The sequence below is a fragment of the Lepisma saccharinum genome, chromosome 2 (assembly GCF_977018435.1).
Source record: "Lepisma saccharinum chromosome 2, izLepSacc3.1, whole genome shotgun sequence".
NCBI lineage: Eukaryota > Metazoa > Arthropoda > Insecta > Zygentoma > Lepismatidae > Lepisma > Lepisma saccharinum.
Window position 1 is genome coordinate 7,622,340 of NC_139230.1, and position 21,783 is coordinate 7,644,122.

General features: G+C 41.2%; 1 protein-coding gene across 1 annotated transcript in view; it reads right to left on the reverse strand.

Moving 5' to 3' along the window:
- eIF2D (eukaryotic translation initiation factor 2D) overlaps nt 1-18,410 on the reverse strand; it is a 135,390-nt gene extending 116,980 nt beyond the window's left edge. Inside the window, exon 1 of the mRNA XM_083117003.1 lies at nt 17,964-18,410. Within this exon, the coding sequence (XP_082973129.1) occupies nt 17,964-18,001 (38 nt within the window). The 5' untranslated portion in view covers nt 18,002-18,410. The remainder of the gene's footprint in view (nt 1-17,963) is intronic.
- Nucleotides 18,411-21,783: the final 3,373 nt, after the last annotated feature.

The window sequence follows — 21,783 nt, forward strand, 5'->3', positions numbered from 1 at the left end:
AAATTCTGGCTCTGACCTGCAATGATTCGAACTTTTAAAAACCTGTCATTTCGAGCTCGGAAAGGGATTTTTTTTATCATTCATAGGGAATTTCTTTCTGAGCCAGGAAAACAACAACAGAAGTTTGGCGCGTGAAACTGAATGCATGTAGTCGTTGGCTTCGTGTTTATTATTTATTAAGGTGTTAGTGTTTGTCGTGATAGTGCTGTGTTAAAGGGTAATGGATGTGATACAAGATTTGCTGGTGAAACCTTTTGGAACAAGATCTTTTCAGGAGAAGTTGCAAATTGTTAATACAGGTAGGCCAGTGTCATCGCTTGAACTTATTTCTACACACAAAGACAAAAATCGGGAATATGTGAGGCATATTCGCAAGCAAATTATGACAAAACACCATGGTTGACAGGAAGTATAAGTGTTAATAAGCTTTGCATTTTTGTTGGCCGTGCTTACTTTTCGGGGCTGAAAAGAATGTATGGACGCGTGGCTGATACTGTAATCTTTGCAACACTTGTGTCAAACATGAAAAATCCAAAAGTCACATAACTTCCTTTGTTAAGCTGCAATCTTTCGCAAAGACACGTATTGACGTGAACTGGACAAACAGCGTGCTTTGGATGTGGTACGGCACAAGTGATCGGGTCCTGGAGTAAGTTGAATTTTGCACTTAAATTAATATTGCGGGTTTTTATTTCACTAGTGCACGTCTTTCATTTTATATTTCACAGGCTGTTTTTTATAGCTTTATAATACTGTCTTGTTTTATTATTTGAAATTCTACACGTATAGTAAACTGCAATAACGAGAATTAATTGATTGTGATCGTAGCAATAAGACAAATATTCCGACACAATATTCCTAAATCCAATATGGAGCTTGACATAAATTGCACGGAAACTTTTGGAGTTTGAGGATCAAAAGGTCGGAGATTACCCACTCGTTAGAACCAGCATACACCACTGATACAAATAGAATGTTCTTTGCTTGGAAGTTACGAGTGAGTAGCGTAACCCGGTCATAAAAATCTTCTATAACGGCTGAGGGCTCGACGTGCTGACCCCACGTCACCTCATACCAGTTGAAGAACTCACACCTCTAGGTAGAATTGTGGGAAGGAGACTGGCAGTCGGGAGATAGGCCAAGGCCCTATATGCTCGTCAATACTCGTCAGAAATTCAATCAAATTCATTCAGCTGTGCGTCATAAGTTGTGTTAACACACATTATGAGTCAATAATAATAAGTTAAGAAATTGATAAGACGTTTCTGTACTGAAGGTAACTAGAGGTTGTTTTCTTGTAACGTCGTTACTGTGTCCAGCTCGGCATTGTGATTAAAATTACTCTATCTGCATGTTCACTTTCCTCTTACATAAGTTTTCCTTTCGCGAAAACATCGTTCCATAGTTTCCAGTTTCTCAATATATTTTTCTATGAAGTGTTGAATATAATTCTAGCCTGCTTTCCACAAGCTACACAACTTCTTCCTCTCTCTCTCTCTCTCTCTCTCTCTCTCTCTCTCTCTCTCTCTCTCTCCCACTCAGAGGTGCAATGTAACATAATTTAAGAAGGCCATTGTTGCACAAACGATAAACGAACATGTGTTAAATTCGGTAAGATCAGCAGGTAAGGGAAGCTCGATTTTAGCTGCAAATCAGTGCCTTCGTTACAGGAAAATCCCCAACAAAGCAAGGAAATAACTAATGAATGGTTATGCTTTACGATCTTTAGGGTTAAAAATAGGTGATCTAAATCTTTAAAAGAAAACCGTTTTCCAGATAGAATAGGTGTATGCATGAATAGAAAACAAAAATTAAGATATTGTATTAGCTGTGGAGTTCATTCTGTTGTAGCTTTGTGGCACATCCGGTAAAGGCACCCATTTCCAGTTCCACTTGTGTCTTGATTAGGGTTCGAGCCTCACTTCATCTGGATATTTTTATTTATATTGAGGCCTGTAAGACAATAATATATGAAAGGTTCCAAATTATTTCTTACACGAGTGTATTTTTTTTTTAATTTGTTAGTCCTGAAAAGGACTGTTTGGGAAAATTGAACATTTATTTAATATCTTGTCCAGTAGCCACCTGCATCTATGACATGTCTCAGGCGTCGAGGAACGGATTGCACAAGATGTCGAATATACCTGTGCGAAGTGCACACTTCATTCCAGGCATTGTTGACGTGGTCAAATAGTTCATCACTTCTGCGAGGTGGTGGATCGGGCCAGCTTTCTTTCAAACATCGAACGACCTCGGCCCACATATTTTCAATTGGGTTGATGTCGCATCCCATGGGTGGCCAGTCAATTAGATGTATGTCGTTTCGTTCAGAAAACCAACGCTGAACGATGGCTGAATCATGGATGGAGGAGTGGTCTTGCTGGAAGTCAATATTTCCCTCGGGATACAAAGCTCGCACGCCAGGAACCATAACATGCTCCAAAATGTGCACATACTGTATCCCGTTGAGACGTCCTTCTATGCGGTGTAGGTCACCTCCGCCACCGAGAGATATCCAACCCCAGACAGGCACGCTCACGCGTCCACGCCGACGTGAGTTAGCAAAAAAATGGGGATCAAATCGTTGTCCTTGACGCCGGTAGACCAGAACCGGACCATCATTTGCAGTAGAAAATACTTTCTCGTCTGAGAAGATTACTCTATCCCAAATCCTATCAATATTTTCTTCAGCAAATGCTAGCCTATCAGTTCTGTGTGCATCCGTCAAGACCTCCTTCTTTGCTGCCCTTCGTGCCCGTAAACCAGAAGCAGCCAGCCTCCGCCGAACTGTCTGTGGGCAACCAGGAAAATCGGCCCTTGCCTTGAGTTGAGTGGCTGACTGGAATGGATTGGCTTCACACTCCGCTATCAGCCGATCGTCTTGCACTGGTGTCGAAACACGGCCCCAGCTCTCGCGTCTTTTCCGTGATGCCTCACCAGTTTCTTCGTATCGAGCCCACCACCTCCTTGCTGTCCGTGCTGGAACGCCATACTGCTCGCCAGCTAAACCAGGTGACAATCCAGCTCCCTCGATCAAACCGATCACTCTTTCTCTTGTGGATTTGTTGTAGTGCTCCATTCTTCGCGAGGTTGAAGAAAGAAATGTTGCATGCCTCTGTTTAGAGCGTAGTTCAAAGGAAATAAGGTCTTCTATTGGTATAGTTAATCACGTGATGCTGCAGTTGGTTCAAAGACGACTTCCAATTACATTCAGCCATGAAAAGTTTCGTACGAATTCATACCAGAAAAGGATGTCAAGAATAATAAAATAAATTTAACCATTATTTACAATTACATTACTTTCATTTAACAAATAAATAAAGAATAATTATGACAAATGTGCTACAACGAGTGCTCTTTACATCCATGTGCAAAAGTATTTGGTATTACTAAACACGCACACACGTTCGGAACATCTGTAGCGTAGTTGTAACGTTTCAGACAAGCATACATCTTCTTACGTTCATCTTTTCTCTTTGAGGTATTGGTTCAAACCCGGCTCAGCTTTCACGTTTTTTTTTATGTAATACTTAGTAAAGTTTTTGTCACAATTTTTTCGTCCACAAAAAAAACAATAAAAACAATAATTAAACGATCTTCTCCCCAAAACAATAATTGCAACATCATATTTATTCACATAATAAATCTATTCCACTCATAAAATTGATTCCTTCGGGTCTTAATGCAACATCACCGAAACATTCAAGTTTCAATGTTCATGTTGGAAATTGAACAATAAACAGTTTTGGGGACACATTGCTTTATATAAAACCTCATGTTATTATAGAAATATACACAAGACGTCGAATGAAAGTATGCGTAAGGAATACTCTTGAAACTCTAGAGTTGTAATCATGCGATTTGTTTTTCATAGAGTAATCTGTTATATTCAAGGTTAATTATTTCAAATTTTTTGTATTCAGTAAATATCGTACTTCTGTGTTCACTTCAACAGAAAAGAAATTGAGCGGCTAGGATTTGAACCTGTGATCTTTCATTTTATATAAAAAAAAATACACGTCTTACCAACTGTTCTACAAGGAAATAGACAAAAAGTTTCCTAACATGGTTGCGGCAACAACCACCTGCCAGTGTTCCAAACATTTCTTTGCCACAGATTGTGGATAAGTTCCTCTCTACACAAATGCCCGGTATTTTGCAGTGTATTTTAGCTCAAATTTTGCCTAAACTCATGCGAACTTTGATGAAGAGGATTTACCGGGATATCAACGAGGTTATTTCTGGATAGGCTTCCGAGGTTTCGAGAGCTCTTTTATCTTCAGGGATTGAAGGGATGACGGATAACGTGCTTGTTACTGGCAAGCGTGGTCGTAACTGCGATTCCTCATGCTGCCGAATTTTATTTTCGGAAGGAGTATGGCATCGGACGTAAAATATATATATACTGTTCTTGGATGATCTCTCTGTGTATATCGGGAGGTGGCAGTAATGATGAAGCGTTTAGAATTTTCGGAAACCATTTCAATTATATTACTGAATCACGTGCCACGTGGAATGGCAGAATCAAGTAACGTATAAGCAAGTCTGAGGGTGGCTGTTTTGAATATTGCGAATTTGGTGGAAAGTTCGTTAGATATACTTTCTGTTGAAATAACAGTATTATTTTGTTGAAATTAGACAAGTATTTTGGATATAAAGCAGTGCCGAATTAATGATCATTCTCAAGTTTTGCATTTATTAGATGTCACGTAATATATAAATAGTTATTAGTAGATTTTTATCGCATCGGCCTCGGTCGCAAAAGGTATTTACTTACGTTTATTGGGGATTTATTATTAGATTTAGATGCATTGGAAGATCGAAGTGAGGGGAACAAGAACAGTCATTACTAAATAAACGACATCACATAACCAATCTTAGCGAATTGAATACATTAAACTCTCCCGTTCGTTACAAAAATTCAATACATCAATGTAGTGGATTATTTCCTATTATAATTGTGTGTGTTTGTGTGTTAGTATTTTGAAATAATTAATATTTTAGTTGTGGAGTGAAGAGCGTACACAATACTTATCTTAAATTCCATTACTTGATTGATGATTTGGTTTAATTTACTTCGCCTTTGTGACGTTTTTGGTTCATCGCGAAGATGAGAATGGGTGATGGGATGATGAAATTGATGAAGGAACACTTACAAAGAACACCCATGCCTGACCAGGATTCGAACCCAGCATTAAATACCATTACCTACAGCATCCTGAATGTATATATATTATATGTAAATTAGTCATAATGTGTGTTAACTCAGCTTATGACGAATAGCTAAAATACAAAAAGTTTTAACCTTAAATCCTGGCAAGCAACTGAATAAGCATTAACCTTCTTAGGGAGAAAATGTGCAGAAGAGACATCCCTTGAAGTGTGCATCGGATATTTTACAGTGCTGAAATATCAATTGTCTCTGTTTAGCACACACACACACACACACACACACACACACACACACACACACACACACACACACACACACACACACACACACACACACACAAAAAAATAGAGGGTGGGATTTGAACCCGCGACCTTTCAAGTATGTTGAAAAATATGGATACCAGCGTCTAACCAACTGCTCTACGTTAACTTAATGACAACATTCCCTTACAAACACGTAGATGTTTATGATAAAATCGATCTTCCTGTGTTCCAGCATGTTTTCTCCACAAGTCGTGAAATAAATGATTTCTTTTAGATCTGTTCGATATTGTGCAGGGCATTGTAAATAAAATGTCGCATAAACTCCTCAGAAATTTGCCTCTTTCTACTCAAACTTGATGGCGATTTACTCCAGGTGGAGAAAACCCCTGTTCAGTGTTTCAAACCTATGTGATATCAAGTCGAGCACGCAGAATTGTTACAATTTCGCACGATTCTCATTCTTATTCTTATTTCAATTTACTATTTCAGTTTCAGTGTGTATTATATTAGCGATTGATAGTTTATAAGTTCATGGAATGTGCGAAATTGGAATCCTTTCACCGCAGCGTTTTTCGTCTAGTTGAATGACGAACTCAAAGTTGGCTACTCTCAGCTGGCGCTGAAGTGCAATGTTGCTAAGTTTACGATTTTCGGACTTAGAATTCTTTCGGGGCGATCAAATAAGAAGTTGAGAAGTGTACCATTCCCCGTCCGGTCCTCTTTCTCTTTTGTTGAACCGTGCTTTGTTCTTGCTGCGGTGTCTCCCCACTGTGTTTGGGGACTCCCCACGCGCTGCATGTGTTTGTTTCCCGCTGTGCAATTGTTACTTCATGCTTCATTGCTTCTTTTGTCCCTACCGTTGTCGATCGCTACCCTTTCCCTTCACTTGTCTTGCGGGACACTCCTATTTCCTTTGTGGAACCCCATGCGCATGCGTTGCGCAGCTGCCGCCTAGTGTTTTTCGGATGGGCGACTTTGGTGTTCCTTTTGACTTCGTTTGTTCCGCCTTTCTATCTTCACTGGTACTGGCTGTACAGAGGTGTGAAGTTCATTTTCACACGTTTTCGGCGTTGTCTAGCTCCTCACGGAGGCATCTCTCGGCAAAGTGGAAGGGGAACTTTCGTCTCTATTTCATGGGAGGTATCTGTGGTTTTCGTTTGTACTATACCTTTAGAATCACCCTGTATATATACTACACACATACCCCCCCCCCCACACACAGACACACGCAAGTTTCAATGGAATAAAAGTAAAAGACTGAGATAAAATGAGGACTTTCTTTCCCGACTGAACTTTCATCCAGGCTTTTGCCCCCCCCCCCAATCAGAGGGTCTGAACACGCCTATGGTTACGGGTAAAAATCCCAGCCTGGACATACGTGTTCTTTGTGAGTGTTCCCTTATTAATTTCATATCTTTATTCATCTTCATCGTCACGATCAGACAAACTTGGCAGAAAAACCATGCAAAATAACTAAATTCAATGAACCTCACAGCATTTGTAATCTTCTTTGTTCTACATGTTTATATATGCCCCCTCCCCCTTAAAAAATCATGGGCACGGGCCTTAGCAACATAAAATAAAGAAGAAAAAACAAATGCAAAATTATTAATAGAAAGCAATAATTAAGAATAAAATCTAACATGCCCGTAACCCCAGGCGTCGTAGAGCTCTGTTCTAACTACTTCACTAGGGTGGTCGGCGAAATGCTGTTGGAGTATCAAATGTGACCACCAATGCTATGGTAATATTACAGCTAGAACTAAACATACAATTGTATAGTTCCGACATTATGGTCCAAAGTAACGGGGAAAAAATCAACTCACCAATACACCTCCTCCCTAAATGACAGGGTCGATGAAAGACACGGTCCCAAAATGAAGGGGTCGAAAAGAGAAGCGGTTGATAAAGAACACAGGCGCAAAATGACAAGGTCCATAAATGACACGGTCTCAAAATAACAGGGTCGAAAAGATAAATTGTCGATTAAAGACACGGTAAAAAATGACAGGTTCCAGAAAAGAAACGGTCCAGAAAAGACATGGTCCCAAAATGACAGGGTCGATAAAAGACACGGTCACATAATGACAGGGTCGAAAAAATAAACGGTCCATAAAAGTCATGGTTGCAAAATGACAGGGTCGATAAAAGACACTGTCGCAAAATGAGGAGGTCGATTAAAGACACGGGCGCAAAAAGACAGGGTCGATAAAAGACATGGTCGCAAAATAACAGGATCGATAAAAGACACGGTCGCAAAATGAGAAGGTCGATAAAAGACAGGGTCGGAAAATGACAGGGTCGATAAAAGACACGGCAAAAATGACAGGGTCGAAAAAGTAACGGTCCATAAAAGACACGGTCGCAAAATGATACGGTCGGAAGAAGACAGGGTCGATAAAAAACACGTTCCCAAATGACAGGGTCCATAAAAGACACGTTCCCAAATGACAGGGTCGATAAAAGACACGGTAGAAAATGATAGGGTAGAAAAAAGAATCTGTCCATAAATGAAACGGTCGCAAAATGACACGGTCCATAAAAGACACGGTCGATAAAAGACACGGTCGCAAAATGACAGGGTCGAAAAGAGAAACGGTCGATAAAAGACACGGTCGCAAATTGACAGGGTCGAAAAAAGTAACTGTCCGTAACAGACATGGTTGCAAAATTAGAGGGCCCAAAAAAGACACGGTCGCAAAATGACACGGTCTGAAAATGACATTGTCGAAAATTGAAACCGTCCATAAAAGACAAGGTTGCAAAATGATACGGTCTGAAAAAGACACGGTCGCAAAATGACAAGGTCGATAACAGACACATTCCCAAATGACAGGGTCGATAAAAGACACGGAAAAAATGACAGGGTCGATAAAAGACACGGAAAAAATGACAGGGTCGAAAAAAGAAATTGTCCATAAAAGACACGGTTGCAAATGATACGATCGGAAAGAGACACGGTCGGAAAGAGAGACAGTCGGAAAATGACAGGGTCGATAAAAGACACGGGAAAAAGTGACAGGGTCGAAAAAAGTAACGGTCCATAAAATACATGGTCGCAAAATGACAGGGTCGAAAAAAGTAACGGTCCATAAAAGACACTGTCGCAAAATGAAAGGGTCGAAAAAAGAAACGGTCCTAAGAAGACACTGTCGCAAAATGATACGGTCGGAAAAAGACACAGTCGGAAAAAGAGACTGTCGATGAAGGACACTTTCCCAAATGACAGGGTCGATAAAAAACACGGTGGAAATGACAGGGTCGAAAAAAGAAACTCTCCATAAAAGACACGGTCACACAATGACAGGGTCGAAAAAGGAAACGGTCCATAAAAGACACTGTCGCAAAATTAAAGGGTCGAAAAAAGACACTGTCGCAAAATGAAAGGGTCGAAAAAAAGGAACTCTCCATAAAAGACGGTTGCAAAATAATACGGTCGGAAAAGTCATGTTCGGAAAAAGACAGGGTTGATAAAAACAAGTTCCCAAATGACAGGGTCGAAAAAAGAAACGGTCCATAAAATACACGGTCGGAAAAGGACACGTTCCCAAATGACAGGGTCGATAAAACACACGGTAAAAAATGACAGGGTTCTTAAAAGAAACGGTACCATTAAAGACATCGTCGCAAAATGACAGGGTCGAAAAGAGAAATTGTCGATTAAAGACACGGTAAAAAATGACAGGTTCCAGAAAAGAAACGGTCCATAAAAGACATGGTCCCAAAATGACAGGGTCGATAAAAGACACGGTCACATAATGACAGGGTCGAAAAAATAAACGGTCCATAAAAGTCATGGTTGCAAAATGACAGGGTCGATAAAAGACACTGTCGCAAAATGAGAAGGTCGATTAAAGACACGGGCGCAAAAAGACAGGGTCGATAAAAGACATGGTCGCAAGATAACATGATCGATAAAAGACACGGTCGCAAAATGAGAAGGTCGATAAAAGACAGGGTCGGAAAATGACAGGGTCGATAAAAGACACGGCAAAAATGACAGGGTCGAAAAAGTAACGGTCCATAAAAGACACGGTCGCAAAATGATACGGTCGGAAGAAGACAGGGTCGATAAAAAACACGTTCCCAAATGACAGGGCCCATAAAAGACACGTTCCCAAATGACAGGGTCGATAAAAGACACGGTAGAAAATGATAGGGTAGAAAAAAGAATCTGTCCATAAATGAAACGGTCGCAAAATGACACGGTCCATAAAAGACACGGTCGATAAAAGACACGGTCGCAAAATGACAGGGTCGAAAAGAGAAACGGTCGATAAAAGACACGGTCGCAAATTGACAGGGTCGAAAAAAGTAACTGTCCGTAACAGACATGGTTGCAAAATTAGAGGGCCCAAAAAAGACACGGTCGCAAAATGACACGGTCTGAAAATGACATTGTCGAAAATTGAAACCGTCCATAAAAGACAAGGTTGCAAAATGATACGGTCTGAAAAAGACACGGTCGCAAAATGACAAGGTCGATAACAGACACATTCCCAAATGACAGGGTCGATAAAAGACACGGAAAAAATGACAGGGTCGATAAAAGACACGGAAAAAATGACAGGGTCGAAAAAAGAAATTGTCCATAAAAGACACGGTTGCAAATGATACGATCGGAAAGAGACACGGTCGGAAAGAGAGACAGTCGGAAAATGACAGGGTCGATAAAAGACACGGGAAAAAGTGACAGGGTCGAAAAAAGTAACGGTCCATAAAATACATGGTCGCAAAATGACAGGGTCGAAAAAAGTAACGGTCCATAAAAGACACTGTCGCAAAATGAAAGGGTCGAAAAAAGAAACGGTCCTAAGAAGACACTGTCGCAAAATGATACGGTCGGAAAAAGACATAGTCGGAAAAAGAGACTGTCGATGAAGGACACTTTCCCAAATGACAGGGTCGATAAAAAACACGGTGGAAATGACAGGGTCGAAAAAAGAAACTCTCCATAAAAGACACGGTCACACAATGACAGGGTCGAAAAAGGAAACGGTCCATAAAAGACACTGTCGCAAAATTAAAGGGTCGAAAAAAGACACTGTCGCAAAATGAAAGGGTCGAAAAAAAGAAACTCTCCATAAAAGACGGTTGCAAAATAATACGGTCGGAAAAGTCATGTTCTGAAAAAGACAGGGTTGATAAAAACAAGTTCCCAAATGACAGGGTCGAAAAAAGAAACGGTCCATAAAATACACGGTCGGAAAAGGACACGTTCCCAAATGACAGGGTCGATAAAACACACGGTAAAAAATGACAGGGTTCTTAAAAGAAACGGTACCATTAAAGACATGGTCTCAAAATGACATGTTCACAAAATGACATGGTCGATAAAAGACACGGTGGCAATGTGAAGGGGTCGAAAAGAGGAGCGGTCGATAAAAAAAACGGTCACATAATGACAGGGTTGAAAAAATAAACGGTTTATAAAATTCATGGTTGCAAAATCATAGGGTCGATAAAAGACACGGTAAAAAATGACAGGGTCGAAAAAAGAAACTCTCCATAAAAGACACGGTTGCAAAATGATACGGTCCGAAAAGACACGGTCGGAGAAAGACAGGGTCCATAAAAGACATGTTCCCAAATGACAGGATCAATAAAAGACAAGTTCCCAAATGACATGGTCGATAAAAGACACAGCAAAAAATGACATGGTCGAAAAAAGTAACGGTCTATAAAAGACATGGTCGCAAAATTACAGGGTCGCAAATTGACAGGGTCGAAAAAAGAAACGGTCGCAAAATGACACGGTCGGAAAAACACAAGGTCGCAAAATGACATGGTCGATAAAAGACACGGTCGCAAAATGACATGGTCGATAAAAGACACGGTCGCAAAATGACATGGTCGATAAAAGACGGTCGCAAAATGACATGGTCGATAAAAGACACTGTCGCAAAGAGAGACGGTCGCAAAATGACACGGTCGATAGAAGACGCGGACAGAGAGTGACAGGGTCGAAAAAAGAAACGGTCCATACAAGAGATGGTCGCAAAATGATAAGGTCGGAAAAAGAGACGGTCGGAAAAAGAGACTGTCAAAGGACACGTTCCCAAATGACAGGGTCGATAAAAAACACTGTAGAAAATGACAGGGTCGAAAAAAGAAACTGTCCATAAAAGACGCGGTCGCATAATGACAGGGTCGCAAATTGACAGGGTCGAAAAAAGAAACGGTCGCAAAATGACACGGTCGGAAAAACACAAGGTCGCAAAATGACATGGTCGATAAAAGACACGGTCGCAAAATGACATGGTCGATAAAAGACACGGTCGCAAAATGACATGGTCGATAAAAGACGGTCGCAAAATGACATGGTCGATAAAAGACACTGTCGCAAAGAGAGACGGTCGCAAAATGACACGGTCGATAGAAGACGCGGACAGAGAGTGACAGGGTCGAAAAAAGAAACGGTCCATACAAGAGATGGTCGCAAAATGATAAGGTCGGAAAAAGAGATGGTCGGAAAAAGAGACTGTCAAAGGACACGTTCCCAAATGACAGGGTCGATAAAAAAACACTGTAGAAAATGACAGGGTCGAAAAAAGAAACTGTCCATAAAAGACGCGGTCGCATAATGACAGGGTCGCAAATTGACAGGGTCGAAAAAAGAAACGGTCGCAAAATGACACGGTCGGAAAAACACAAGGTCGCAAAATGACATGGTCGATAAAAGACACGGTCGCAAAATGACATGGTCGATAAAAGACACGGTCGCAAAATGACATGGTCGATAAAAGACGGTCGCAAAATGACATGGTCGATAAAAGACACTGTCGCAAAGAGAGACGGTCGCAAAATGACACGGTCGATAGAAGACGCGGACAGAGAGTGACAGGGTCGAAAAAAGAAACGGTCCATACAAGAGATGGTCGCAAAATGATAAGGTCGGAAAAAGAGACGGTCGGAAAAAGAGACTGTCAAAGGACACGTTCCCAATTGACAGGGTCGATAAAAAAACACTGTAGAAAATGACAGGGTCGAAAAAAGAAACTGTCCATAAAAGACGCGGTCGCATAATGACAGGGTCGCAAATTGACAGGGTCGAAAAAAGAAACGGTCGCAAAATGACACGGTCGGAAAAACACAAGGTCGCAAAATGACATGGTCGATAAAAGACACGGTCGCAAAATGACATGGTCGATAAAAGACACGGTCGCAAAATGACATGGTCGATAAAAGACGGTCGCAAAATGACATGGTCGATAAAAGACACTGTCGCAAAGAGAGACGGTCGCAAAATGAAACGGTCGATAGAAGACGCGGACAGAGAGTGACAGGGTCGAAAAAAGAAACGGTCCATACAAGAGATGGTCGCAAAATGATAAGGTCGGAAAAAGAGACGGTCGGAAAAAGAGACTGTCAAAGGACACGTTCCCAAATGACAGGGTCGATAAAAAAACACTGTAGAAAATGACAGGGTCGAAAAAAGAAACTGTCCATAAAAGACGCGGTCGCATAATGACAGGGTCGCAAATTGACAGGGTCGAAAAAAGAAACGGTCGCAAAATGACACGGTCGGAAAAACACAAGGTCGCAAAATGACATGGTCGATAAAAGACACGGTCGCAAAATGACATGGTCGATAAAAGACACGGTCGCAAAATGACATGGTCGATAAAAGACGGTCGCAAAATGACATGGTCGATAAAAGACACTGTCGCAAAGAGAGACGGTCGCAAAATGACACGGTCGATAGAAGACGCGGACAGAGAGTGACAGGGTCGAAAAAAGAAACGGTCCATACAAGAGATGGTCGCAAAATGATAAGGTCGGAAAAAGAGACGGTCGGAAAAAGAGACTGTCAAAGGACACGTTCCCAAATGACAGGGTCGATAAAAAAACACTGTAGAAAATGACAGGGTCGAAAAAAGAAACTGTCCATAAAAGACGCGGTCGCATAATGACAGGGTCGCAAATTGACAGGGTCGAAAAAAGAAACGGTCGCAAAATGACACGGTCGGAAAAACACAAGGTCGCAAAATGACATGGTCGATAAAAGACACGGTCGCAAAATGACATGGTCGATAAAAGACACGGTCGCAAAATGACATGGTCGATAAAAGACGGTCGCAAAATGACATGGTCGATAAAAGACACTGTCGCAAAGAGAGACGGTCGCAAAATGACACGGTCGATAGAAGACGCGGACAGAGAGTGACAGGGTCGAAAAAAGAAACGGTCCATACAAGAGATGGTCGCAAAATGATAAGGTCGGAAAAAGAGACGGTCGGAAAAAGAGACTGTCAAAGGACACGTTCCCAAATGACAGGGTCGATAAAAAAACACTGTAGAAAATGACAGGGTCGAAAAAAGAAACTGTCCATAAAAGACGCGGTCGCATAATGACAGGGTCGCAAATTGACAGGGTCGAAAAAAGAAACGGTCGCAAAATGACACGGTCGGAAAAACACAAGGTCCCAAAATGACATGGTCGATAAAAGACACGGTCGCAAAATGACATGGTCGATAAAAGACACGGTCGCAAAATGACATGGTCGATAAAAGACGGTCGCAAAATGACATGGTCGATAAAAGACACTGTCGCAAAGAGAGACGGTCGCAAAATGACACGGTCGATAGAAGACGCGGACAGAGAGTGACAGGGTCGAAAAAAGAAACGGTCCATACAAGAGATGGTCGCAAAATGATAAGGTCGGAAAAAGAGACGGTCGGAAAAAGAGACTGTCAAAGGACACGTTCCCAAATGACAGGGTCGATAAAAAAACACTGTAGAAAATGACAGGGTCGAAAAAAGAAACTGTCCATAAAAGACGCGGTCGCATAATGACAGGGTCGCAAATTGACAGGGTCGAAAAAAGAAACGGTCGCAAAATGACACGGTCGGAAAAACAAAAGGTCGCAAAATGACATGGTCGATAAAAGACACGGTCGCAAAATGACATGGTCGATAAAAGACACGGTCGCAAAATGACATGGTCGATAAAAGACGGTCGCAAAATGACATGGTCGATAAAAGACACTGTCGCAAAGAGAGACGGTCGCAAAATGACACGGTCGATAGAAGACGCGGACAGAGAGTGACAGGGTCGAAAAAAGAAACGGTCCATACAAGAGATGGTCGCAAAATGATAAGGTCGGAAAAAGAGACGGTCGGAAAAAGAGACTGTCAAAGGACACGTTCCCAAATGACAGGGTCGATAAAAAAACACTGTAGAAAATGACAGGGTCGAAAAAAGAAACTGTCCATAAAAGACGCGGTCGCATAATGACAGGGTCGCAAATTGACAGGGTCGAAAAAAGAAACGGTCGCAAAATGACATGGTCGGAAAAACACAAGGTCGCAAAATGACATGGTCGATAAAAGACACGGTCGCAAAATGACATGGTCGATAAAAGACACTGTCGCAAAGAGAGACGGTCGCAAAATGACACGGTCGATAGAAGACGCGGACAGAGAGTGACAGGGTCGAAAAAAGAAACGGTCCATACAAGAGATGGTCGCAAAATGATAAGGTCGGAAAAAGAGACGGTCGGAAAAAGAGACTGTCAAAGGACACGTTCCCAAATGACAGGGTCGATAAAAAAACACTGTAGAAAATGACAGGGTCGAAAAAAGAAACTGTCCATAAAAGACGCGGTCGCATAATGACAGGGTCGCAAATTGACAGGGTCGAAAAAAGAAACGGTCGCAAAATGACACGGTCGGAAAAACACAAGGTCGCAAAATGACATGGTCGATAAAAGACACGGTCGCAAAATGACATGGTCGATAAAAGACACGGTCGCAAAATGACATGGTCGATAAAAGACGGTCGCAAAATGACATGGTCGATAAAAGACACTGTCGCAAAGAGAGACGGTCGCAAAATGACACGGTCGATAGAAGACGCGGACAGAGAGTGACAGGGTCGAAAAAAGAAACGGTCCATACAAGAGATGGTCGCAAAATGATAAGGTCGGAAAAAGAGACGGTCGGAAAAAGAGACTGTCAAAGGACACGTTCCCAAATGACAGGGTCGATAAAAAAACACTGTAGAAAATGACAGGGTCGAAAAAAGAAACTGTCCATAAAAGACGCGGTCGCATAATGACAGGGTCGCAAATTGACAGGGTCGAAAAAAGAAACGGTCGCAAAATGACACGGTCGGAAGAACACAAGGTCGCAAAATGACATGGTCGATAAAAGACACGGTCGCAAAATGACATGGTCGATAAAAGACACGGTCGCAAAATGACATGGTCGATAAAAGACGGTCGCAAAATGACATGGTCGATAAAAGACACTGTCGCAAAGAGAGACGGTCGCAAAATGACACGGTCGATAGAAGACGCGGACAGAGAGTGACAGGGTCGAAAAAAGAAACGGTCCATACAAGAGATGGTCGCAAAATGATAAGGTCGGAAAAAGAGACGGTCGGAAAAAGAGACTGTCAAAGGACACGTTCCCAAATGACAGGGTCGATAAAAAAACACTGTAGAAAATGACAGGGTCGAAAAAAGAAACTGTCCATAAAAGACGCGGTCGCATAATGACAGGGTCGCAAATTGACAGGGTCGAAAAAAGAAACGGTCGCAAAATGACACGGTCGGAAAAACACAAGGTCGCAAAATGACATGGTCGATAAAAGACACGGTCGCAAAATGACATGGTCGATAAAAGACACGGTCGCAAAATGACATGGTCGATAAAAGACGGTCGCAAAATGACATGGTCGATAAAAGACACTGTCGCAAAGAGAGACGGTCGCAAAATGACAGGCTCAATAAATGACACGGTAGAAAATGACAGGGGCCGAAAAAAGAAAATGTCCATTAAAGACATGATCGCAAAATGACAGGTTCGATAAGACATGGTCGGAAAATGACAGGGTCGAAAAGAGAAACGGTCGATAAAAGACAGGGTCGCAAAATGAGAGGGTCGATGAAAGACACGGTCACAAATGGCAGGGTCGAAAGGAGAAACGGTCCATAAAGGACATGGTCGGAAAATGACAGGGTCCAAAAAAGACAGGGTCGATAAAAAACACGGTAAAGATATCAAGGTCGAAAAAAGAAACGGTCCATAAAAGACACGGTCGGTAAATAATTTTTTTATTTATTTATTTTACTTCGCGTTTTGTGCCTCTTGGCTAATTTGCGAAGATTGGGATGAGTGATGAAATGTTGATATTGGTGAATGGACATTCACAAACAACCAAGCCCGAGCGGGATTCGAACTCTGGACCCCTGGCGTCGCAGCGCGGTGTGGTCGCAAAATGACATGGCCGGAAAAGACGTTCGCAAAATGACAGGTTCAGAAGAAAACATTGCCGCAAAATGACAGGGTCAAAAAAATACATTGTAGCGAAGACACGGGGTCGAAGAAAGAAAGTGTCGTCAAAGGGGAGTCTACACCTTTTCTGATGTCTGTCTTTCAGTGCCCATGTATTTTCTCATGCCTGTCTAATAGTGCCCATGTTTTTTTTAAGAACCCTATCTCTCAGTGACCATGTTTCTTAAGTCATTTTCTTTTAGATTCCGTGCTAAAAACGGAATCACTTACATTGAAATATCTAAGTTCCTTGGTCTGCATTATAACAACGCTTTCGTCTATGTATCCGTGTGTGGAGTTGGGATTTACGCGATACTTTAAAGATTTACCCACAACCATTTGCTACCCCAAGTGCCGAGGTCATTGCATGAGGGAGAGCAGAATAAGTGGTCTCCAATATATGCGCTTCGTGAAAAAGTACAATAATACAAAGAACTGGGCATCAATCAAATTATACGTAGCTGTTTATGGAAAGAAGCAAGGCGAATCCAGTTTCTATTTAAATAGTGGACTCAAGTCTGAACTTGTAAACAACGCCAAAGATTTTCAATTCAATTTGAATTTCATGATTTGTAAAGTAATAATAAAATATAACAACAATAATGATAAAACAAATATATAAGTTTATGTAATGAAATATTACTCTGCCGCTCTGAGAAAAAATCCTGCGGGTGCCCTTGTGCGTTACATTTAATGTCTTTGATTCGTTTTGTTCAAATGCATTTCCAAGGATCTAACTGCGACAATTACAGATCAAATTTTCTGCAAGGCAACTGGCGTAACCAAAACATCTGCGACTTGCCCAATTTTTTGAGCATCTCGATGACGTAGTGGTAGGGTCGTCGCCTTGTAATCAAGGGGTCCAGGAGTAATACCCGTTTGAGATTATTCCACTTTAAACTGTAGGTCCAGTCCCGATTAGCCTTTCTGTGCATAAAGTGGACTTCCACAACAACAATTGCCACATATTTGGCCCCCGAACCATGAGGATGATGAAATTGATGAAATGACAGTCGCAAGGAACATCCATTCCCAGACAGGGATTCGAACTCTGACTCCTGGCATCATAGCACTCTTTGCTAACCACTCCACCACGGAAGACGGCCCATGTGCGTTCGAGATTATCCTTTCATCAATTTAATATTTTCACCAATCATTCTCTTTTCGCGATTAGCCAAAAGTGGCAGAAAAGCGAAGTAAAATAAAACAAACACATCAATCAATCAAGACAAAGTAATGCACTTACCTTGTAAGTATCGCTGATAGGCTGAAGCATTCCCGCATTTCTGAGATGAGGAATCAGAGTACACGAGAGTACACACTCGTAAAGATGAAACATGTCTATTCCAGAGTTATTAGCGTCGGGAGAGAGATAGTTTCCTGGCAAGTTTGAAGCAATTTACTGGAAATACTCAACGTTCCATTTGCACTGTGTTCGGTGGCTTGATTGAACGTTTTGGCATGCTTCTTTCACTGTAGAGACTCACCGTGCACACTTGAGCCGCAACGTAAGACTTTCCATATTAGGCCGAGAACGGGATTGGCACTTTTACATATCGTCGAAACGGCCCGACGGCGTCCGCACTGCTGGCAACAATACTAGTTGCACTTGACTCTCGCTGCTAAAGAGCAAAACGCTTTGCCAGCAAGAAAGACCCACACTGACTCGCACAAACCAGTCCACAGCACACGTTCCTCTATGCTCTCAACTTCTAGTTTGCTAACCGACAGCAACTACCAAAGATCAAGCACTGTCTGTGCAAGAAAACAGAGTTCCCGTGCTGTAGTTTTAAAACCAAGGAAGTTGCAACTGGGTCGAATACTTCTTTGTTATTTCTTTTAACGCGTGTCTCTACGGTAGACCGCTCCATGAAGCCTGCACAATGCACATGCCTATAACACCATTAAGCCTTGTTTCCATGATGTGAAAAACTAAATTTGCTGACCAAGGCAGTAATTTATTTTATTAAAAACATGAACTAAACGTAACGTATCAACCTTCTAGCAAGGTCTTCTTCAGACTCTGTATCAAAAGCGGGCATTAAAACTTACAGGAAGGGAGGGAGAAGAGTCTTAGGAATAGCGAAGAATGCAAACAAGAAAAATGAAAACAGAGAAGAGGAAGAGGAAGGGATTATCTACGAAGTGAAATGTAAAGAATGTCAGAGTGTGTACATAGGAGAAAAGAAAAAGAGGCTGAAAGACAAGTTGAAACAACATAGGGATTATGTACGACTTAAGAGAGAGAGAAATGCAATATTTAAACACACGAGAGAAACAGGACATGACATAGAGTGGGATGAGGCTAAGCAGATAGGAAGGGAGAAGAGAATGCTAGTGAGAAAATGGAAGGAGGCCAAGAAAATAGAGAAGAAAGGTGAAGACACAATGAACTGGAATGGGGACTGAAGTTAAACAAAGAATGGAAGAAGGTGTTAGAAAGAGTGGAAAGGACAAGAGAGAAAGAGGAGAGAAGAAGGAAGAAAAATGAAGAAAAAAGAGCGTGAGATAAAAAGTCCAACCACATTCTATATGGAAGTAAATATGTTTAGACTTTTAGGTGAAAGTACAGTTGACAGGGGAAAGCCACCTGCTAGAAAGTTCCAGAACAACTTTCTAATGGTCTGGAGGGAGTAATGTTTGTGTGTATATATAATGCCCTGTTTTTGTATCTTGTTACATTTGTACTTGATACAGAGTCTGAAGAAGACCTTGCTAGAAGGTTGAAACGTTACGTTTAGTTCATGTTTTTAATAAAATTAATTACTGCCTTGGTTAGCATATTTAGTTTTTACATGCTTATAGTTTCAGTTCTCATCGGAACGCCACTTTACTTCAAAGAAAGTTCCGAAAGATAAGTTTCCCCTCTGACAATCTGTGTCAACTCCACGTGGAGCCCCGTAAATCCTCCCCTCAAACCTTTCCCCACAATAACGTCCGTCCAAGAACTCACAGTAGAGTGCAACACACATACAGTGATGGACAAAAGTAATCATACAGTGGAACTGAAAGGAAGAAAGGATGAATTGCAGCAGCTAGGAATACAATAAGGAAGTCAAAACTGTTAATGCTTTACCATGTATGCACCAAACGATATATTGACAACAAAAATAAATAACAGATGCTGCTTGTAGAAAAAATAAAATACAAAACATTCTCAATACCCGCTTCTTTGGCTGGACAAAAGTATTCATACACCAACATAAAAGTTCACTTTGAAGAAAAGAAAGAAACAAATACCATGTCGTCAGAATTTAGTATGCATTCCTCTGTTATGGAGAATAGCTGTCAAGTCTCTTTTGCATAGAATGAACAAGAGGCGTGGTTATTTCAGATGTAATATTGTGCCACTCATGCAAAATGACCTCTTTCAGTCTATTCTTGCTTGTTATGTCATGTTTTCGGAGTCTGGTTTCCAAATGGCTCCAAAGATGTTCAATGGGGTTAAGGTTGGGGGACTGAGGTGGAGTTTTGAGTGTGTGGGGAGTATTATATAACAACCAAAGGCGGACAATCTCAGCTGTATGTTTAGGGTCGTTGTCCTACTTGAAGTAAAAATCATTCCCAAGACCCAAATGATCGATACTCTGCTGCAAATTGTTCTTCAGAATATCCAAATAGACAAATCTATCCATAGTTCCCTCAATAAAGACGAGTTCTCCAACACCTGAGGCTGACATACAGCCCCAGACTATAACGCCACCACCTCCATGTTTAACTGTGGCCAAGATATTTCGAGACTCAAGCTCAGTATTGGGCTTTCTCCACACCAAAATTCTACCATCACTATGGATAATATTAAATATACTCTCGTCCGTAAACAACACTTATCCCAGAAGTCCAAACTTTTACTCACATACTCCTTTGCAAATGTTAATCTGACCTTCTTGTTCTTCTTACTGATCTATGGCTTCCTTCTAGGTACCCTAGCTCTGTACCCTGCTCGGTTGAAAAGCCTTCTAATACTTCTTGAGGACACTTGTTTTCCCAAGTGTTCGTGAACATGTGCCGGCCGTGAACCGGAAGTTGTTGTGCTACAGTTCCACAATCGATTGTGCCGTTCGATATGTTTTTGTTTACTCGTGGATAGCCCCTATACTCCGTATACGGGCCGCAACCTGATGACGTCAAAAGATTAGTCGTGTGTTTTGGCGAAATACATGTATTTCAATGAGAGATTTGTACGATAAAGAGTTCCTGTAAATCTATTCATTTCAGAGTAAGAACAATAATTGTTATCGCAAACTAGACTTAGTTGTCTCCTGATCAGTTACAAGTAAATTTATGCGTTTGTATGTAGTACAACATTTAATTAGATGTTAGTTATAAAAAGTCTGTGTTCAATCAGTGCGATGTGTACGACATTTAGGAATTTGTGAACATAGCTGAATGGTAATATTAACTACATGAATGCCGGGTTTGTAACTATTATATTACTTTATTTATCACGAAAAAATGTTGATTGTTATTTATATGTCCGTTTTATTGCTCATACTTTGTCTGAAATTGTGCAGTTTAAAGTGCAAGAGTCACGTCTTTAACAATTTTATTTCCAGTCACAGTCAATGATATTCACTTACTTCTTCATGCTATGTTCCAGTTTACAAGAATTATGTGCTTGATATACATGACCTGACAGAAATACAATGTACATCAATAGAATTTTACGACCTTGTTCAATTTTATTAGCATATTTCACAAATACATTGTGGATAATTTTGTACCTTTGTACTCAGTAATGGATGTTATATTTTCGCTTTGTCGATTGTTTCTGTCAAAAAACAGGAAGATCTTTTGATTATTGAGATGTAGTTAACGAACTAATTACAGAGGCTGATTCATTTATATTGAGCCGAATTCAATGTGCCACTGTACCATGCATGCGCAATGCATCGCCGTGAGATTGCCCCGAGGCAAGCAAAAGTATCTCGTTAGTCACGCAGTAGAGCAGTGTGGTCAAGCGTAGTCTGATGCCGCCGAAACTGAACAGATTCTGGGAGGGGTACATTGTTGCCCTTTCCGACGGTAAGTTCACGGCGTCGCGCATCGTAGAAATGTGTAAAGTG